Source organism: Stegodyphus dumicola, chromosome 9 (assembly GCF_044657685.1).
Source record: "Stegodyphus dumicola isolate Sdum_Otavi_A_Nest chromosome 9, ASM4465768v1".
In the NCBI taxonomy this organism is placed as follows: domain Eukaryota; kingdom Metazoa; phylum Arthropoda; class Arachnida; order Araneae; family Eresidae; genus Stegodyphus; species Stegodyphus dumicola.
Window position 1 is genome coordinate 94621497 of NC_140776.1, and position 23117 is coordinate 94644613.

The 23117-nt window shown below is 33.1% G+C and overlaps 1 protein-coding gene across 1 annotated transcript in view; it reads left to right on the forward strand.

The window, feature by feature from the left end:
* Positions 1–23117, forward strand: part of jef (major facilitator superfamily domain-containing protein 6 jef) — a 90811-nt gene that overhangs the window by 57290 nt on the left and 10404 nt on the right. Inside the window, exons 4-9 of the mRNA XM_035349910.2 lie at positions 152–421; positions 4641–4737; positions 12481–12642; positions 14630–14736; positions 16926–17133; positions 19199–19392. Coding sequence (XP_035205801.1) covers positions 152–421; positions 4641–4737; positions 12481–12642; positions 14630–14736; positions 16926–17133; positions 19199–19392 — 1038 coding nt within the window. The remainder of the gene's footprint in view (positions 1–151; positions 422–4640; positions 4738–12480; positions 12643–14629; positions 14737–16925; positions 17134–19198; positions 19393–23117) is intronic.

Sequence of the window (23117 nt, forward strand, 5' to 3'; positions counted from 1 at the left end):
GAAACCAGTAATTTCTTTGTTAAGGATACAATATTAAACTGCTATTTGAAAAGTTATAAGCTTAAATAATAAAAAAATGTCTTAATCAAGCGTTAAAGATGTACATGCATCCCTTCTGCAGTCTTCCTCACTTCTTATCTCTTTTCCACAGAGCACAGTGTTCGCCCAAACTACTCGGCAACTTCCGGAATGGCTATCTGTCCTTCGGACGTTCGCCAATCTTCGCTATGGCGCCTTCCTCTACGTAACTTGGTTCATGGGTTTCGGCATAGGGCTGGTGTTCACCTTTCTCTTCTGGCATCTGCAAGATTTGGGTGGCACCCCAACTCTCTTTGGAGTGGCGTCCGTCATCAACCACATCTCAGAAATCTTTGCCTACTTCTTCAGTTTTAAGTTCATCAGGCAGATCGGTCATACAAAAGTAAGGATTAGTCTCAGCAGATGCTTTTTCATAAAACGCAGTTCCTAAGTATGTATAGTGAATTCTATCTTTGGATTAAAATAAATTATGCATGCAGTGATTTTTCCCTAATTATACAGAATTTTAAAGTATAAAAATTGAATTTAAATTGGTAAATAAACAAGATCAGTGTGAACATTAACATTATACCCCAGTTAACTAGCTACACAGAGGCAGACTTCAGTTCTATCAGTTCCAGTTAAAGATTCCTTCGTTTTATCTATCTTGCAAAGTTTTATGATACCATTTTCATCATTAAGGAAGAACTATGCAAAGAAACGTACAATGGGTGTTACACATGTTGTTTGATCAAAGCCTTTTTTTCACATGCACCATCTTAAAATATGATCAATAAAATATAGAAGTTCGTAGCTTTGTTTAAATACTGGCGTGCGGATCAAAGCTAGCTAAGAAATAAAAAACATGAATTAATATAACTGACAGACTCAAAAAGGTTCATCGATTTCATCACCAGTTTAATTAAAAACAAAGACGCTTTGGCTCCCCAAATTTTCCTAGCGCTATACTAATTTCAATGTAAGTGCATTTCATTTCATTCTCACGCACTTTCATTTTTATTGTAAAGCTTGTCATGCAAATAACTTTTAAGCAACTTCGGAAGTCTGAAATACTTTTTAATTAATGATATACACATTTAATAACACCATCTATAGAATCTTTATTCAGTTTCGTAATTAAATTAGCTAGCAGTATTGAAGGAAATTTGATTTACACTATGTGTCGAAAGTCACTGAACGCTTTGAATTTTAAGTATAGCTCCGAATTTCTAGAGAAATGTTTGATGAATTCTTTTGTAACTGCGGCCATGTAAATAAAATGCTTGAACACACAGTTTCCAACGAAAATTCAGCCGCGAGTGTATTCAGGGAACCAATGACAAAATAATTAAGAAACCAATATTTAATCACCCTTAATAAAAAAACTAAGAAATGATGAGTTACTTTCACAAAATATTTTAAGTGCTGTACACAATATTCATATGTATTTTCGTAAAAATAATACTATATTAACGAAGATATAAAGAGTTCTTTTACATTTTCTATTTTTCGCACGTTTCTTTGGTTATAACATGCAGAATTTACTACAAAATCTAGCGAAATTTACAGAAAACGTAACAACGCTCGAGGGAAATATTAAACTGCTATTTGAAATGGTTTGATTTGTTTTATGTGATTATGGCAAAGCCTCGACAGCTATTTGCCTAAGGAAAGGGATGCCTTTGGAGGATTTTCTAAGGGAAATTGGCTCGTATACACGTTACACTTGGGAGAAACCATGAAAATGCCCATGTTGCCGGCCCGTTCGCGAAATTCAAACTTCGGACCGAACTACCAGTGTTCAGTGACTTTAGCGCTCAGCTGCTGATGGGCGCTATTTGAAACGAAAGCAGTGAATATTCTTTGAGGTATGAGCATTTAAAGAATGTAATTATTAATTGCACACCCGCAAAATAAATTAACTTTCTTCTTTCATAATTTGATAAGTAACTAGTAAGGACAACTTATGTAAAATATCCAATGAAATATTGTGTAAATTTTGAATAGCATCGACGATATAATGTAGTGAGCTATATTACAAAATATTTACTGTAACTTTCTTTAGTTACTTTCTGGAACTACCTGGATGATATGGCATTTTCCATAAATTCTAATTGTCTTAATTTTATCAGATACCTCTTTGCTATAAATGAGTTAATCCAGTATTGTGTAAATAAGAAAAGGCAGGTGTCCGTGGTTAGTAAGTGATGGGATTTGGATTATAGCAGAGTGCAAGAGGGCTATTTGCCTGAAGGAAGGAATGCCATTATGGAGAATCTTTAAATGAAACTAGATCGTATTTCTATTACGCATTTGAAAAGTCATGGAAATTCTCATGCAGCCAAGCCGTTTTCCGGGATTTGAACCCAGATCGAACTATCAGTATTCAGCGATTTTACCGTTTGCTCTTGGTGGACCTATAAGCGATGAGAAATTAATGCTCTGGCATAAAATACCTGTATTAATGCTCTGGCATAAAATACCTGTTTGATAGCAAAATAAAGAAACATTAATTTAAAAAAATGATATAGTTTCTGGAAAATTCTTTATCATCAAGCTGATTCTAAAAAGTAACGGCAATACATTCTTCGTTAATGTGATGTTATTTTTTCTGAAAATGCATATGAACTTTTCGCATAGCTTGTAAACTATCTATGAAAGTTACAGATCATTCTCTGGTTTTGTGGTATATAATGATTAAATATATTTTTTGCTTGATCACTTTATTATTAGTCCCTTAATGCACTCACGACTAAATTTTACTCACAAATCATCTTAATTTGTGATATATGTGTTGTGTATGGAGTTTCATGCATATATCATGTACAAAATGGTAAAACACAGTTTTGAAATATATATTTAATTTAAATCCTTTTAATATAACCAGTAGAGTCGCAATGGTTCCAGGTTCAAGTAGTAAAACAATTAGAATTCTTAAAGCTGTATTGAGGCAGACAGATAAACACAAGCACACCCATATAAATATTCGCATTTAATGTTTACTTAATTTTGTACAAATGCAGATATATCAATCTCTGTTACGATATAAAATTAATAAGAATACTATTTGACAATAATTAAGATCTTTCTCATATAAATTTACAAGTAATTCTTAGAATAGAGCACATTTATAAACATCGCTATGTTTAATTTATTTACACAATTATGTCTACATATTATTCTTCTCTGAGGATTTAGCATTCATTACTACACGCTAAGAGGAGGTGAAGAATATTTACATTTGCCTACTTCGGTAACCTGAAGAAACTACGCTACGCGCTAAGTCTGGAACTGACATTTCAGGTCCTTTTCCCATCGTCACATACTGAATAAGTTTCGAGCAGTATTTCAACGTACGCTAAGTAACAATTCATTCAGCTGATCTCCATACACGTGACCGAGACATTTTCAGTAAATTTTTCTTCATTCCGCGTTGCCCCATCCACATTCTTATTTTTTCCCCTTCTTCATTTTCGCTAAACTCCTCAGTACATTTCACTTAGCGTTTTCCTATTTCTTCTCGTTTGATCCTCATGGCTCCTTACCATCAATCTCCCCCATTCCGACAATATTTTTTTTCTCTTTATCTCCTGATCTAGTTGTAAATTAAAACTGGCTTCTCACACCATCATGTCCTTACATCTTCTTAAATTGGTCAACAATCAGTCTCCACCTATTTTCAAACTAATCACAAGCACGCAGTAATTAAAATTATGCACCGTACTTTCCTTCATTCATTTCGCTACTAGAGAAAGAGATTAACGTATTTTGTCAAACTTTCTGCCCCTTGGGAAATCCAGTACAACCGAAAAACGGTCTCTCTGAAAATATAATAGGCCTAGTAGACAGTATCAGAAATTTATTTCTTTATCAAATCATTTATACAGTGAAATCACACCGTGCTCAAAGTCAAATCTTTTTTCAAACTACCGCCTACGCTAACCTCCTGCAACGAATTTTGTTTACTATATATTTCAACTTTCTTTAATTTTACCTTCTAAGGTTTTCGACAATCAGGCACAAAGGAAGATTTTTCTTTCAATTCAAGGTTCACCTCAAGCCCTCTGCGGTCAATGAGACGATTTGGCTCATTAAGAGACAGGAAACGTTTCTTTGTTACTACAGGGCAGAAGAGCTTTTATTTCGATGCATCTAACTATTTAGTCGCCAGAGCCTGCAACGTATCCACCCAAAATTACTCGCCTTTTTTGCTTTGGAATCGAAACAAACAATTACAATTATTCCTCATAACACTTGGCCGCATTTACAGAACAGTTAGCTAACTCTTTCTATAGAAATTAGAAACGATGTCTAAAATCCAAAGTGCCACGTGACGTTTGGTTATATAGCGTATTTGCAGAGATTGTAAATAATCCTTTAAATTTAGTATGCAGAATTTTTAGAATTTATGAAAAAAATAAGCATGGTAATGTGCTTTTCTTCCTTACCTACTCGATGCATTTGAGAAGATTCGTGAATGTAAAATGCTGGTTCGAATATTTTTGTATTCCAATTGCTCTACGATTTTCCCTCCTCATTATAACAGATTTTACAAAATTAAAACAAAACACATCTTCAGTGGATGAACGTAATAGAATTCCTTAATGTATCTTACTAAACAGGTATTATGCATTGGTCTTATCGGGAACATTTGCCGTTTCCTCTACATCTCTTGGCTGCGCAATCCATGGTGGGTGCTACCATTCGAATTCGTGCAAGGTAAGTCCTTTCAGATGATTGAAAATTATCTCTAAGTGTAATTTTCTTGTATTTCGAAAACCTACCACATTAAATTGCCTTAGTCAATGTCTGAAGCTTCTACTGAAGAGCTCACTCAGAAACAATGTTCTAATTAGTCTTTGAAATCTATAAAAGACACCTCTACGTTTACAAGAAAATAATTCTTCTGTACTATAAGTAAAATTAATATACCTTACAGGCATGTTATTCTTCTTCATCATTCTGATCAAGGAAAACATGATCTGCAATTAAGGCTTGCTAAGATCTGCAATTAAGGCTATTTTTAATTTTTAAAAAGAGCTTTCTTTGCCTGATCCTTGTACTTAGTAAAGAAAATATTATAATCCCAAAATTTTCGGGTATCATACGAGTATTTCAACAAAAATATACATTTCATCCCTCTCGAAACCATTTGAACGGTGTTTTTGCGTGACATCTATACCTACAGACAGAATAAAGGACTGTTTTTGCCAAAAAAAAGATTGTAAATTGGATTTAAAATGAATTCAGAAGAGATTTATTTTATTGACATCTGTACGTACGTACGTACATATCTCGCATAACTCAAGAACGAGTAGACGTAGAACGTTGCAATTTTGTATATAAGACAGCTATACCATGTAGTTGTATATTTCTCTTTTTTCGTTGCAATCGGCTGCATCGTACACACACACACATATATATGTATACAATTATTCCTGAAGCCTGAATATATATATAAATGGAGAGTGATATTATATATATATATATATAATATCACTGCTCCATATATAATATCACTAATATCACTGCTCCATTTTTGTACTAAGACGACTTGGTGGGGAGTTGGCATTAGAGAGTAACTACATAGTTAGGAAGATGACATTCGAAGAACTCACGTAACGATAAATTCCACACACAATTTTATTCCTTGATAATGCACATCGTCAATATGGCTGCGCTATGCACCCCATAATTTTTTAAAGCTCACATTTCTTAAAGAATGGACGAAATTTAGAAAAGTAAACTCTACGTGGCTAGCGGCAATACATAGCAGAGAAACGAAGCAAGAGAAAAGAGAGGGACGCAATTAATCTTTTATACTGAATTCCATTTCAGATCACGTGACAGATTAATGCCCAGATTGGGCTCAAGTGATCGATAAGTGCGCATCAGAAATGCTGGAAGTTTAATCAGAAAAATTATTGCTCTGTTATTTCTAGAATAAAGACACGAGTTAAGGGTTACTATTAATATATCAATTGAAAGATTCTGAAAGATAGATATTTTATATTATATATATATGATATTTTAAGGCGTAGGGGAAGGCATGAAGAAGACGTTAAAAAAAATAATTTCGGCGAATCACAATTTTTATTTTTACACATCTCAAATCATCTTTTTGGCAGACAAGTCAGGAAATCCTCGCAAAACCGTATTTATACTACGTAGGTGCAGAAAATATTCTAAGCTATGATTAGTCAATATTAGTTTTAGTTTCCTTTTTCAAGCAGTGTTATGTAATTTGGCATGATCTCGAGTTTGGGAGAGCAGATGAGTTTAGGGGGAAGAACACCAAATCTAGAATAGTTAATTTTGAGGTTGCCAATTATTTCTTAATACAGCCATAGTATTTTATTATATCTTACATATTCCGTATCATATGACCCTTACATAATTCTCATAATGTAAATAGAACTAAAACTCAAACAGCGAATAGTAATTTGACAGCAATATTAGCTATCCAATCAAAATGCATTGAGAACCAAAACTAACTCAGTCTGAATTAAAGTTTCACCTTGATTATAACGCATTTGCTTTCTACGCTTTGGCCTAGCTGGACTGCAGTTTGTCAGCTCCTTCTTTCTTACTGGAGATTTATGAAAAATGTAAACTTTTTGGAATAGGCATAAATAATGTGACAACTTGTTTGTGGCTGCAACATGATTGCTGAAATAAAAAATCAAGATTTAATCTGCATTCGCCTCAAATTTCCTATTCACTATGAATGAACACTTCTACGCCATCAAAATTCCTGCTGGTCATTACTTCTGATTTTTCTAACATATATATATATATATATATATATATATACACCTACTCTGTTCCTGGCTCGGTGAGCTTAATTTTTTCATTCTTAAATGTTGTCTAATTGTGCATTTTTTATTTAAGCGATTGAATTATGTGGTGTTTATATTACGGTTTAGTTTTTGTATGCCTTTAGTTAATCTGCATGCAATAGTTGTAGTATTATCAACAATTTAAAGATTAAGTGGCGAGTTAAGCCTAACGAACCGTCATTTATTTATATAACTCAGTAGAATAATGAATAACTCAGTTTCTGCACCTTCAATGTCTTTTTGCCGAGTGGGACCAAAAGTAAACTTTCAGTTCTGTGCACCGAAAAATCTTCCGTTTTGCCTTCTGGCAATCTTTCGTCTTGCTTGTTTTTGCGTAGGGAACTCTAATGTTAATTGTAAAAACCGTTTTCTAACTGTTTTAACTGTATTTGGTGTTTTATAATTTTTGTACTTCACAATTTTTAAGAAGATGTTTTGACTTTTTATGTATTTTTGCTTTAGCACAAAGTAAGAACTGAATTAATTGAATGAGAAATATATCTGTAATATAATTCGGAGAAATGAGTTTAAATGAAGCGCAGCAATAAAATGTGTATAATTTAATAGGTTATAAAAGGAAGTCATGCGTCCAAATCAGATTTTTTATTGTAGATCAAAATTTGTTTATAAATTCATGATGATTCAAAATATTTAAACTTATTTCAAATCTTAGCCATCGCTTTAAATTACAATCAGTTTAATTTTGGTACACCGTAACAATTAAATCAAACTTTTAAATACCATATTACTTGAAAATATTAAGCATCTCACAGACACGTTACGAAGGCAAGCCAATCCAAGCTTGAAAATAAAAATAAATACATATGTAGAATTTGAGAAAATTTTTTCGCTTGAAATGATTCTAAAAAATAATCCAATCAAAAAGTATTTTTAAGAATATATGCTCTAAATGAAAGGCCAGTTTTTTGTTAATAATAGAGCTCAGTCCATAGAAAAATACGTTTGAATTCTAAATGTACTTTTCAGTGTTTTTAAGAAATAGGAAATAATATCGATTACTAGATTTCAATCAATTTTAAAAAATTGAACCATTATTTCTACTTGAAATTTTTGTGAATTGCTATTTGAAAGACTGTACAGCAAATTTATGCTTTCGATTCAACTTTAACAGAGAAGCTACGAATTACTTAGGATTTCCCTACAAAGAATTATTAATTGATTACAGCCTAAAATGCTAAATTTTGCATCTATAAATTACTCTAAAATTTAAACTATTATTTCCAAAGAAGGAAATAGAAATTTGTTCGGTCACTGTTATAATACATATATACAAGGGACCCGGGTATTAGTTCCGATCTGATAGGAAAAAGAAAATTCTCACAAAGAATCGTAAAATTTGACTGATGAAACCTGAAAAAAATTACTAATATTACCCCACTTACCAAAAAACGTAAATAATTTTTCTAATTTGAAATAAGGATTGATTACAATTATCATTATTTGCAGTTAATAATTTTTATGTTGCTTTTCAGTTTCATTGTCCTATGATAATTATACAACATAAAACATTTAGCAAAAATAAGATTTAGATCATTAAAAAAATGCATACAGTGAACTTTATCTTAGATAACTATCTACTTTTCCGAACAAATTCTCTCTCCTGTGGATATGGTCGTCTTAGAGAATCCAATAATCAGCCATAGCAATTATTGATTTGCATCAAAAATCTACTAAAGAAATGTATTAGTGTAGAAGTACAGTACACCAATTTATTAACACCATTATATTATAAAATTAAAAACTAAAGAGATAAGTAGCGAAAACTCTAATTAAAAATAAATAACAAACTTTTAAATTGAATTTCTTAAAATAATCTATATAAGCAACATTTTTAAATATGGAAAATTGGTCTTTCGTTTAAAACAAAATTAAATTAAATTAAAGCATTAAACCTTATTCGAAAAGATGTCATTGGGTATTGAATATAATATACGTTTTTTATGAAGCATTCAAACAAAGCATAGTAAAGAAATAGTGAAAAGTGACCTGTCCAAGCAGAAAACTAAAACTTCAGTGATAATCGTATAACATCCAGAGAAAATCTAGCATAGTAATAAATATTTCCCGTGTGGAGAGAATTATGTATATATGATTTCGCCGGCTGTCATAGCAACCACATCAGTGACGGTGGCAGTCAATATTCGTTCTTCTCAATTATTCATTCCCTCAACTTTTCTCGCAGAAGAACCCTTTTTTTTTACTTATCTCGAGAAAATTCTTCTGACCGTGTATAAAAAGTAAATGCACTGTTCATTTTTTATTTAAATAACTCTTTTGAAAATAATATATATATTCCATATTTTATGATTCTTCCGGCTTTCTATTATGATTATGTAATTTATTTTTATAGTTATCATGCTATTTTGTGCTTTTTATTTTTATTTTGAACAATGGAAAACTTTATCTAAAATAACTCGTGTGATATTTTAATCCAGAGTTACTGCACATGTTGTGTGCAATCTTATAAAAGCATCAATAAGCTTTGAGTTCTCAAAGCCATGCTACTTATTTCCGTCAAGATCATTCTGTGTGAAGCATTTTTTAGGTAGATTAAGCGAATCATAGATAAATATAAAGAAATGGGATTTTCAGATTTCAAGCTTTAATCAATCAAAGAATATATAAATTTTGAGATCCGAATTCTTTCTCTCGATTGAATACGCATGACTTTTACACACAGTTTAAGATAATAATAATAATACTTTCATATAATTAGTGCTTGCCGCTGTAAGCTATAAAATCCACTAATACATAGGTGGTCAATCCTCGGCCCGCCAGGTGTCAGCTTGTGGCCCGCGGATCTGGGTCATATTAAAAAACGTTTTAATGTGGACGACACTGAAAAACATATTGAAAATAATTTGAAACGTCTAGCATCCAAATTTATAGTTTATGCTTTAGCACTTGAAAGCACCGATATAATCTTCCAAATGCTGATATATGGCCCAAGTTGCGATTTTATCACGGTTGTGAATATCCGTTTTAACGTAACAGAGGAAGTGGCACTGTATCCACTTAAGGACATTACATTGCTTACGAGAATTTTTAGGAGCAAATTACATCGACATTGGATCTCTTCTCATTACAACTTAGTAGCCTATCAGGCTCAACAACAAATGGTGCTCTAGCAAAGGTTGAAAACACGAATATTTAGTATAACTGATTGAAAATGAAGCCTCCAAATTTGGTAATACTTCAATGTTAAAATTTCATTGTATCATTCATTAAGAAAATTTATGTTCCAAGTCTCTTAAAAGGGACCATGATCATCAAAGCAGTGAACTACATCATGATGGTGATCTTCAAAGTAGTGAACTTCGTGAAGTCAAAAGGTTGAATCGCCGCTGGTTTCAAGACTTTCTCAAATCTTTAGATTCAGAGTATAATTATGTCATATTTTATGCAGATGTAAGATAGTTAACACGTAGCAAAATATTGAACAAATGTTTACTTTGAAGCAAAAATATAATCATTCTTTCGAAGCAAGTCGAAAAGTATCGAGAATATGAAAACAAAAAGTAGTCTTATCTGACAAAATTCTTCGCTCACTTTCCTATATTGGTATTGCAACCAGAATTCACACAGGCGGCTACAGATAAATATGCTTCGTTGATATCCGACTTGAGCCTTGAATTCGAAAACTGATTTTAAAAATAATAATTTACTTTCACTGAATTTTCAACGCCATTCACCAAAGACGCGAATTTATTGCCAAAAAAATTACAGTCATTGGAACGTAGTAAAATGCGTAATAATCCACAGTTAAAAGAGAAATTTCACCAAGTTGGTTTGGAAGATTTTTACAAAGTATAATTGTACAAGGAGAAGTAGACTACATTTTACGAACATGGTCTGTGAATGACCGTGTAAATAGCTTTTTAGTTTGATAAAGTATATCAAATCAAAAATGAGAACACGAATCACTGATGGTAATTTGGAAAATTGTTTGCATGTAGCTAGCTGCAGCTTCAGTCGGCACTGATACAGATGCACTTAGTTCTGCCAAACAAAACAGACGTCTCCCCCACTAAAATTTATTATTTTTATTTTTCAAATCTAACCCTAATTAAATATGTTTATTTCTCCGTTTTGTTTTATTTTTTCATATATATAATAAAAAAACTAGTTGTATGGCTCGGTTGATAAAAAGGTGGGCAACCACTCAACTAAAATATATACCTCATTATTTTTATTAAAGATTTTTCGAATGCAAGCTAATATACCAACCAATAAAGTAACAGAAAGGAATGTAATGCACTTCAACATTTTGTAATTGTTATGCACCGGTATATATATCTTTTTTCGGTAGCTACGTGGAACTGAAACTTCAGAGTTCGATACTTCAAAGAGTATATAAACTTGAAAACAATCTATTAATATTTGATAATACCCCATTTCTCACTTTCACTAAGAAATTAAACTATAGTCATGAGTTGAAAATTTAATGTTTAATTGGGATAACGATTTCGCAAAAGAGCAACCTTATTTAGCGTAGATTTTTGAGTACAAATATGTGGATTTCAAGGGTTATCAGATACAAATCTTGTTTCTTCAAGAGCAAAGAAATGCTTGTTCTTGAAGCTATAATCATGAGCTATAACCATACTTGAAACTTTATGCATAAAACCTAACAAATATATAAAAGCGTATAATATCCTTTGCACGCAAAAATACTTTTGTATTTGAAAATAATACTAAATGGTAAAATAATCTTTGTCTCTCTACTCGTTGTATCTCGTTGTATCTACTCATTGTATTTGTATTGGTCTCAGATGAAAAAAGTAGATCAACGTTTCTTAGCAAAATTAAATGGATATTACTGCCTTTTAGTTACAGAACAAATCATCGTAAATCAAGAATTAAATATATAATTCAGTAAAAATGAAAAGAGATTAAATTAATAAGTCAGCTTCTGATCACCAAAATATGTGTATACTCGGTTTTTCATTCAAACTGTAACGTATCTTATGTTAATTAACCAGTTATTATGATTTTGATCTTTAACTTCTTCCTTCCGTATTCCTCAGCAGAATACATATTAACTTTGAGAGCACTTAAATTGAGGGTTTTGAATCTTTAAGAGAGATAGCTGCTGCTATTCGCATCTGTTGTTAGAGTTCCTCCTCAGCTGTGTACAAAAGTGATATTCTGGCTTTGGCAAACTCTCGCTAATCGATACGTAAGTTAATTACGCGCTGGTAAAATAACTAAACCAGCTTATAGCTTACTTTTTGAATATGTAGTCTCAGATTACGTTATCAGCGTTAAAATTAAATTGTCTATTATTTCTTAATTTGAATAGTCACCAGTGGTAGTTTTTGTCAGTGGTACAACTTGGGGACTTCTGTGCATATTAGATTGAAATAAAAGGCTTCTTTAAATATTTTTTCAGGACTTTGTGACTTTTGAAATTGTGATGGTAACTTGTTGCTTGTTAGCTCGCTAATTTGTGTAGTAGGATCTGCAGGACTTAACTCAGTTTCTAGGCACAATAGCAACCCTGCAAAGCAATGAAATCAAACTTATTGCAAAAATTGATTTATCAAATCAGATTCATGTAAAGTTGATACTTAGTATAGCATTCATTTTTTTCCCTTGGTAGGTATTACTCACGCAGCCGTATGGGCCGCTTGCTGTTCCTATATAACCCAGGCGACTCCAGCCAACTTGAGGTCTTCAGCCCAAGGAGTCTTACAAGGTCTTCATCATGGTCTTGGGAGAGGATGTGGAGCTGTTATTGGAGGAATATTCGTCAACTATTTTGGTAAATTTTAAATCCTGTAAAAAATAGCACGAGAGATCTCAAAAAATATCATGTAACAAAAGTTTTACAATTGCTTTTCAAATGAAATCGTTCTAGAAATTATAAATGTACAAAACTGCCTAATACACACGTTCATATAAAAATAAAATGTGTATTGCTAAAACACTTTTAAATTATTCAATACTTAAGGTAGTATTTTTATTTAAAAGAGAGTTTTTAGCAAATGTACTCTCCTAAATGTATAGCAGATTATTGCAACATATTACACCATAGATTTCATGATGGTACCCTTCACTAAAATATAGCTAGATACTGAAAGTATCTATATCTATTCAAAATTTCTTATATCTATTTAAAATTTTTGTTCGTTCTCCCAGTTTAAATTTCAAGAATTATAAATCTCAGTTAATTCATGGTATGATCAATTGTTTAATTATCATTCTATTATTGTTACTCTTCTAACAAATGCACAAATAAGTTTTTATATCTAATTAAACAATGCAACTTTAATTCCCCTTTGGATTGGAGTCGTATTATGTCCCATATGTAATTAAACTCGCGTTATAACTCATTCCTGTATATATTTCCAACTTTATATAATTTTATATCCCTTTTTTTTTTCTCTGTTAATCTTTTAGATCAGAGTGCATTTTAATCCGATTTCAAATGGAAGCTATAATTCTTTTCGTACCAGGGATCTGAAATACTAGCTAGTTAACATTATTATTCAATAACTATGAAGTTTGATTTAGTTTCTCCATTCCTAAGGCATATTCAATAAAGCAGCAACTTCAAGACACTATCTTTTCCAGGTTGGAAAGAAGAGTAATGACTTTATTTACTTGGAAAACTGAATTTAAGATACAGTTTAGATTGTTTTAATTAATCAAAGTCGAAAGGCAGCAGTTGTATGTAAGCTAGATATTTTTCAGTTAGTTAAGATTCAGTTTCCTACAATGTTTTTCAAAGTAATTCTTAAATGTAAAGATTTTTGTAAAGATTTCATTTTCCTTAGAATTGCGTATGCAGTTAAATTTTCTTCTAAATATTATATTTTAATCTATCAATATCGCGTCAAATTCCAAATGTTAGACCATTTTCACAATGCACTATTATTTCAAATGTATCTTTTCATAGTAAACATATACTTTTAATGCATCTTGAATATTTTTGTTTACCTTGTTCTACAAATTTAACGTTTAATCATGTTTCTCAAAATCCGAAATTCGTTCGAATTACTAATGTTATTGCACTGCCGAAAGCAAAAATCAATAATCAATTTAAAACTTTTATATCGGAAGTAGTTTTACAACTGCATAAGCTAGTCATATTTATAACCATATAAAATAATTTTCAAAAAATCAGAAAAGGAGAAACTAAAAGCAAACAGAGCAAATTCTTTAAATGCCAATAACCGGAAATGCGAATTTTCGTCTCATATCTTTGATAATAATGTAACCATATTTTGTAATAACTCATATCATAACGTATACTTTCAGAAAACTTGGTCTTACGTAAAACATATTTAAAATTTCACGATACAACTACTCCATCATCCCTTGATTGTTTCATATAAATTAAATCAAATAATGTACAAAATATAATAAACATTTCATGCACCTCAACTTAATTTCAGAATATTCCCTCTTGATTTGTGCTTAATAAAATTGAGAAAAAAATAATAATAATCAAACTAATTTTTAACAGTAAAAAGTAGCTTTAAGAGCGCTATTTAAAATATTTTATTCAGAATTATAAAAAATCAGTACCATTTTATATAATTGCAACACATTTCCTCAAAACGGTACGCGTCAGAAAGTTTTTGTCACTTATATAGTTTATCGTTACATTTTAGACACGATATGCCTTAATTCTTCTCTTTTTAGATCTCTCTGTTTCAACTTTGCACGATTAACATATTTACTTGGAATGAATTTAAGTTATTAGATTGTACTGCTCTGTGATGACTCGCTTAATTTTTTAACAGGTACTCAAGTAACTTTTAGAGGATATGGATTTGCTAGTTTAATAGTTCTCATTCTCTTCGTTTTCATCAATTATTACCGTAAAGATAAAGGATTTGCTTCCTTCCAGGTAAGCTTGGATTTTTTATTATTATTATTATTATTACAGTATAGCAAATTTAACGTAATATGGATTGAGTAGATTGCAAGTTTTTGAAAATGGCGAGTTGTACGGCTCATACTACCTTGCGGTAAAACTGCTGAATACTTTAATCTGTTACTTAGAATGGGAAACTCGAGATCAGTTTCCGCCTCCACCTTGCCTCGTAACCATCTAACAATAGGTTTGGAGGATGTCGAGTCCACTCTTTATTTCTCCACTTCTAGTTAATGTGATTTGCTTCATGAAAAGCTTGCTAATGAAGGCTGACCTTGAACTATTGTCTGAAATGAGACAGGAAAAAAAAAGTTCTGCTCAGTGATGGCGGCTACATGCATAACAATCATAAACGAGGGAGTATCAGAAAAGCCTTACTAATTTTAAGTAAAAGACTATAGTAGTTTGACTCACGTTCAAATCCTGACGAGGGAGCTTTTCCATGGGTGTTTCCGTGGTCCTCCCTCACTTATGTGTAACGTGAATACTACGCAATACTCTTTACAATGTCCTCCACGAAGGCTCATAGCCGTTATGAACACTGCCGTAATCCAAATAATCTAATCCATAACACCTTGGTAGAAGTTAATTTCTTAAAACTGTACAGAAACCATAATACTTTGCTACAAATTCTTCTATAAAACACCTTAAAGAAACAAAATAATTCATAATGTGCTTCCTACGTTGTGGCAGTTTTACGGGTTGAACCCCTGTTACTTTCAAGACGACAATGCCAGTTGTCATGTTTCGACGTTAACCAAGGCTTGGTATGGTGCCAATGGAGTTCATCAAATGGACTGGCCTGTCCAGAGTCCAGACCTGAAACCTATCGAGTACCTCTGGGACGAATTGCATCCCCGAATTCAGGCGTGCACTACCCGTGCAAAATCGGTGAAGGAACTTTTATGTCTTCTCCAAGCCGAGTGGAAGAAAATACCACTAGCTGTCATACAAAGACTTTTGGAAAGTATGCCCCGGAGGGTCCATGCTGTAATTACCTCTCGTGGAGGCTCTACCAGCTATTGATTTTGAATAAAGTTAGTTTTTCTTTTCTATCACAGGTGTCCAAATACCTATTGGTCAGTCTATGGAGTGGTCAGTGTATACACTACACCACTCCATAGGCAAATACCAGCTATAAGATATTAACAAGCTAATAAAGCCCTGCCTCTTGCTGCATCTTGGTGAACGTTATGCTCCTGTTCGCCATGATCAAATCACTCCGCTGCTGAACTTGGCCAACCAACGGGATACGGTACGCTTTGAGAGTGCTTTGTTCCTGCACTGCGACACCATGCGACGATGGATCTCACTACCCTGTATCCCTTCCTTCCATAGGAACCACGCTGCCCAACGCTGGCCGTGATAATCACCTTCCATAATTGCTATCTGCGCTCTCAATGACGACGGTGGGACGGGCGCTGACCTATACCGTTCGCTTGCGGCCAGCTCAAACTATGCATTCTGAGTAGCTCAAGCCCCCCTTGTGTCTATTTCACTTGTTTTCTCTTCGCATAGTGTAATAGTTTCGTTGTGAGAGCCGTTGTGTCAATCATTTCTGCATGATCCAAGTAAATTTCACTCTTACTTGTATGTCCCTTTGTTTATAGATGCATATGGCATTTTGAATGTCTTCAAATAAAATCAAAAATCTAGCCTTTCCTTACTTTTTTTAATATAATACTAGTTTATTAAATTAAGTGTGGTAAAGCTTGCATTTCATTCTATTTAGAAACTGCATCAGTTGATAGATAGTAATTAAATTGCTTTTTATCTTTCAAATGCCTTAAGCTTTTGAAGGCTTTCTTATATTTTTCGTGCGATAAAACAAACACTAGATAGTTTATGTTGTCCATATCTAATGATGCAAATTCTTAAGACTCATTTATGAATTCATTTTTCATATCTTAAACTGAATTTTCTAAATGCTGATGCCTATAAAAGGATTATCAATAAATACATAACAACATATATATTTTATTTCTGCAGAAGTTGTATAATGCCATTGTTTGAGATGACAAATTTTGCATCATACTGAGTTAGTTCGGTCTTTCTTCTATAACCTGTATGTAGTTAATTTTAACAGAGAAGTACGATAAATACCATATGTTATAAACCAAAATCTTGTTTTGTGATCAATAATCAAGATTTCTTCTCAATAGGATGATCAAGAACCTGACACTGTGGTTGAAGAAACAGCGCATCTTGCTCCTCATGGAGTACCTTCGAATCCCATGGCTAGATCCCTCTCGAAACAGAACCTGGGAGGTACACGGCCAGGAATTAACAATAATGAAGGAGGTTATGGAACTACAAACCCGACTTCAAATTCGACTGGTGGATATTTGGGCATTCCAGGAGAGGGTGGAGGTGAGTATAGAGGCAATCTTTCGTAACAATTTTAGAAATGTTCTATAATTTGTCATATTATTAAAAACGAAAGAATGAGTAAGTAGATGGTTCAATAAAAAACTGTTTTTCCATATGTTACGGTTTTTATACCTAGAAACAGATTTCCATTAAATTGCAACTGGTAATTATTTTATTAAAATTTCGTCATCGTTTGGTACATTTAGTTACATCAATAGCGATGGAGTCCTCTTCTGCCCAGTTGCCCTTTAAGAGAGGAAATATGTAAGGTACTTTCTCTCTTCTTACAACGTGCCTTCGTAGTATAATTGGAAGCACATTCAGCTGGGAATCGAGCAATCCTGATTTCGAATTTTATTCCACATTTTTCACATCTTCTCTTCAAAAATAAAATCCTAATTACTCTACAAATATGTGCTTTTACATTACATTTCAAGAACAAACATAAAGAAATAGAAATTCGAATGAATATATCAAATAACTAAAATATTCTATCGCTTTACAGGGGTATTCGCTACAGCAGCCGATTTGATCGTATATGTGAGTGTGTACGGGCAGTTTCATGCGTCTGGATAGTTGACAAGTAAACCTGAAAAATTTCAAAGTTCACTTCGATTTTTTTTCTTACTTACATTTATAAACAATATTATTGTTCGAAAGCTTTTTCTGTACAAATACAAATGCTTTTGAGACATGCTTCAAAACAAATACTTCCTTTCGACAGAATGCAGTAACAAATCGTATTGCACAAAGAGTTTTCCTAAACTTCCGATCCATTGATAAATCGCTATATGATATAACATGATTCAGAAGAACATCCGTCATTAAAGACGCCTATTTGGCAATCGTTATCGAAGACGAATCCTGCTGTGCATTTCTGAAACGTACCCTAACGTTCAGTATAAAGCTATACCACCTCTTTGCATCTGCTCTAACTAGGAAAAGTACCTCAAAGAATATTAAATAGTACCTCAAAGAAAGGATGAAGAGCAAGAAACTACAAAAGCTCTCCATTCTTCTTATTATTCATCTACCGTTAGAAACAGGAATTGTTTCTGCAATTACTGTTGCTCTTTATATATTTCTGCTGTGTTAATAAGTAAGTCAAATAAAACACTAGCAACATGCGGTGAAATCATTGTTTATTGCCGAAGAATTTCATTCCCCACGCAACAGTGCTTCCACTCCCTTCAAAAAAAAATATAATTTTAATCATGAGGTTGTAGTGAATAATGGCTGGTATATGCACCACGAGTTTCTTCCTCAATTTAATTTCATTTCGCAGTCCTATTACATAGAACTTTTTCACCAAAAATAATTTTTAAAAAAATCTGAAATGTTTCAGATTTTAAGTTACGTCCAAAGGGGCGTTTCTTAACATTTTGTGTGTTACCTTTATTTATTAAATATCATGTTCTTTGCACTTAAACCATAAAATTTAGTTCAATAGAAATGTCACAAAATATTTTTAAACTGAGCATATCTTTAGAATTTCCGATACACAATTCGACGCGCTGGAGATAAAAAGGTTTTTTTTCCTCGTAGAGGGTTGCCATTGCTCGCTTTTAAATTGTTGAGTTTGTTACTCAAAAATTCGCTTAAATTTTACAAAATATGAAATCGATAATAAAACAAATTCCAAATTTCAAATTTGGGATTTCAGATGCCCATATTCGCAGTAGGATTACGTCATGCAAAACTGGATAGTTCTAGATACCGTTGTTTTATCACAATGCGAGAAATATACATACATTTATGCATTTTTCTTTATTTAATTTCTTCACATATAATGCAGGACTCTAACATTTTGTGGTAACAGTTTGAAACGTGAACCGACATTTATAGGAGTCCGACGCAAAATGCCAAAACGAAAGTAATAGTCCTTCGGGACTCAAATCCCTTTGGACTAATAAACTACAAATATTATGCAAGCACAGCATTTCGAGTAATATGCATTGTTTATAAATTTCCAATTATTTTAAAACGAGTTACTTGTATTTTTTTTTTTTTATCTTTGGGGCTATCTGTGGATAACAGTTTATTTTAACCGCCTTTTACTTTCCAGGTTACGCAGGGGAGGGCCAAAACTATACATCAGATTTCAATATGAATAAGACTTCTTTCACTCCCACCGTAGAAGCTGGCGGTGCTTTGACTCGGCGAGCCCTAGCTGCAGCCTTCAATCCGAAAGGTATTCTTGCTCAGGCAGCAAGTCCTGAAGCGTGTTTTGAATACGAGTTCATCAGAAGAGATTTTAAGGTAAAAAAAAAATATTCTATCTTTTAAAGTATCTTTTTAAGTCTTATTTACTGAATTCTAGGCTTATTTAGCCGGAATTTATTGTTTTATGTTTATTTCAAACCATTGCAAAAAGAAGTGCTTTAACCACCGCCCTTGAACAAAGTTAAACAATCTCACCTAAGATCAGTGAGCGTTTTTGAATTTTTTGTCTCCAACCGAGTTTTCAACTTCTACTATTTATTTTTACATGTTATATACAGCAATCTATAGTGCTAAATTCAAAATTTTCATGAAAGTAGAATAATCAAATCCAACTACTCTCTTTTAAATGCACCACTAACTGCAGCATTACAACATATTAAACTGAAGAAGGAAAATGACAGATGCCACTATTCAGTTATAGAACCATCCTACGATTTAAAATTATTGCCGTATATTCATTTATATAGATCATATTGGCATGCGACTCTTTCATAAATCACTACACGACATACAAAAATGCACATAACAGTACAATAAAGGGCAAAAGTCAAATATTTAAGACAAGCATATTTGAAAATAAAAACGTCCACACTTATTACCTTAAAATGGATAGCAACCAATCTATTTAAGTCGATAAAAGGTATTCTGAGACACAATTTGACATAAATATAAGCAAATTGGAAATTCCACGTGAGCATAAGCTTTTAGCCCTTAAACAGTGAGAGGACATTAATTCATTATGATAAAGTAATTCAAAATGCATTGTTCTTGCAACTGCAGTGAATCCTTGAGGCATCGGTGAGGAAATCAGAGAGTCATTCAAGTATTCGCTCATCTGTAATATTTACAGATGAACGAGAACTTGAAGAGTATAGAGAATACATCTAGTATACAGAGGGGTTCAAACAATGTTTGCTGGTCCATATTTTGCGACAAACTTGATTTGACGTAACAGATTTGCGACTAAGAGAGAGTTAAGGTATGTGTTCAAAATGACCACTAGCAGTTTCTGCGCAGCACCCTTAGAGCATAACAGCACAACGAACTACGGCTGTTAATGTATCTGGCGTAACGGCAGCACGCCATTGTTCCAGATACAGTTCTTTATAATCTTTCCCGTAGCTCGTCGACTGTTACTGGTTTTAGTCGGTACAGGTGATTCTTGACGGTCCCCCAGAAGTAGATGTCAAATCAGGAGACCAAGGTGGGTACTCAATCGACCCATCCATTCTCCGGATAGAGTTTTATCGGATTCAACTTGACATCTAGATGGTAGTGAGGCAGGGCTTCGTCTTGTTGCAAGTAAAACATTTTATCATCCTACATGTTTTCGATGGCAGGAAAATTCTTTGTCTGAGGTATATCAAGATATGCCTTAACAGTTACGGTAGCCTTGAAGAAGAAGGGACCAGTCAAACCACGCAAAACACGCAGTGATAGACCACACCGCATAGCAACCTCATAGATTCACTTCCCTGTTCGCATGAGCGTGAGGATTTTTAGGAGCCCAGTAGATACAATGTACACAGTACCGTTAAATTTGGTTTGATTCTCGTCAGTCCACACAAACTTTCCTGCAGATTCCTTATCCTCGCCAACCATATGCTGAAACCATTCATAGTTTTCCATCCTTCGATCTGGGTCGTCCTCATTCATCGCGGGTAGAAGTCTTGGAATGTACAGTTTCCACTTAGCACTCTTCACAATGCATCTTACACTTAACCGGCTCAGCCCGCTTTCGCGCGCTTCCTAGTTAACAGATTTTTGCGGTGATCGGATGAAATGTCGCAGCACAGCAGCATTAGACGCCAAACTTTTCTCTGTTCGTAGTCAGCAACACCTTTCTTTGTGCACATCTCTAACGTTACCATCGGCTTCGAATTTATCGCAAATGCAAGCAAATGTTCGACCTTTCACTGGCGGTGTTCCAAACTCTCTGTGTCACTACCGTTATACGTCGTGAATGTTCTCATACGTCCAATACCACTTCAGTACGGCCTGGCTTTTATCAAAGATAAGCTGACCTCAACATTTGTTTCTACTTGGCTGTCTTTTGCTGCACTAGCTATAATATAATATGACTGGCTCGTCCCACCGCCATCCACCCGTTCATGCACAGCATAAATTGGCAGCTCCGCCTACGACGACAAATTTAATACCTTACACTGCACTACACGTTAGATTAATAAATCTTTTTATTATAAATTATTTAATTACAAACAGTGAATACATTTTTATATCTATTCTGATAGACATCATAACTGTCAATTTCTCCAACGATATTTTACGTTTTAACTCGGTGACATAGCTTCGCGTTCCTGTAAATAAGGCGTTGCGTGTGAGTTGAAAGGACGGTTAGAAGAGTTAAATTTTAAATTAAAATAAAAGCTGAAAAATAACTAGAGAGCTAGGAAATTGGTAAAATATGTAAACTTTCATATAATGATGCTTGAATGGTGAAACACGTTCAAGCAAAATCAAAACTATCAATGCATCTCAAGAAATGGTGTCCTACTTTCTTTTCACTTGTATTTAGCTATGATCCGAGCATCACGGCATGCAAATTCCCATTCTCACAATATTATTAATGAACCGAGCAGAAACTTTTCAACCTATTTCTATCGGTAAAAGTTTATCGCGGTGAGCTGAAAAATGTGTACACTGAAACTGACAGCTTTCCATTTCTTTGTTATCGCTGCAGAAGATATTGAAAACGATCATTTTGATTTAAACCGCCCTTGTATCGATCAGACTACGTAAGCAAGCCAGTACGTAGTTTCCTTAATTTAAAAAATCAATGACTTGAATAAATTTCCATTATGGGAATTTATATATTTGTAAAATAGCCATATTTTTTTAACTTCTTTTTGAACCTTATGCTCTCTTTAGTCGGAAAGTGTACACTTTAAAATCGTGGCTTTTACTGTTTAATTTTTTTAAGCTTTTGCAATTAATAGTTAAACATTCTCATCAAAAGCTTCTGCGAAAGATCTCTAATTTCCTGTAAAAATACTATGAGATTCAATGAAAAATCTTCTGATTAAAAAAAAAGCAATTTTGCAGATACTGCTTGTATAAAAATTAAATCCTTTTCTGACTTAAGCATACTTAAAGAAACGTTCTACATTTTCTCTATGACTTCTTCGAAATTTGTTAAGAGTGTAAGTTCATTAAAACGAAGATAAAAGTAATAATACATTTTCTGAAGATACGATTGATGTCTAAGAAATTTTTATTTTTTAATCAAGAATAACTTCATCGGTCCGGTGGATTAAACCTGCTACGGAAATGTAGTTTGTTGACAGCATCGTACGTATATAGCATTACAAATGTATATCTATGTAAATGTAATTCAAGAATGCTTTTTCCTTTTCATTTTTCTGTTAGAAGTGAAAGCATCGTGGCAAAAATATCGCAGACAAAAATAGTCGCGGAGAAAATAGTGTAAGGAGAAAAATCGTCATATAAACCATTGTGGGAGAAAAGAAAGAGAGGAGAAAACATATTGTGGGGAATAAAGCCGTTCAAATATTTCTCAGTTTTTTAAACATCGTTTTAGAAAATATTGTGGTAAAAAACATCGCATGACTAACATCGCAGACGCATTCTTCAGGCTTTAAAAATTATAAATGTATGTTCCTATAATATTAACAAATGTACACTAATGTTTGTGAAAAATGCCACAGCGTGAAGGAATCGTCGGAAATGCATGAAATTTATACCACATATTACTGATATTAGTACAAATAAACGATCAAATT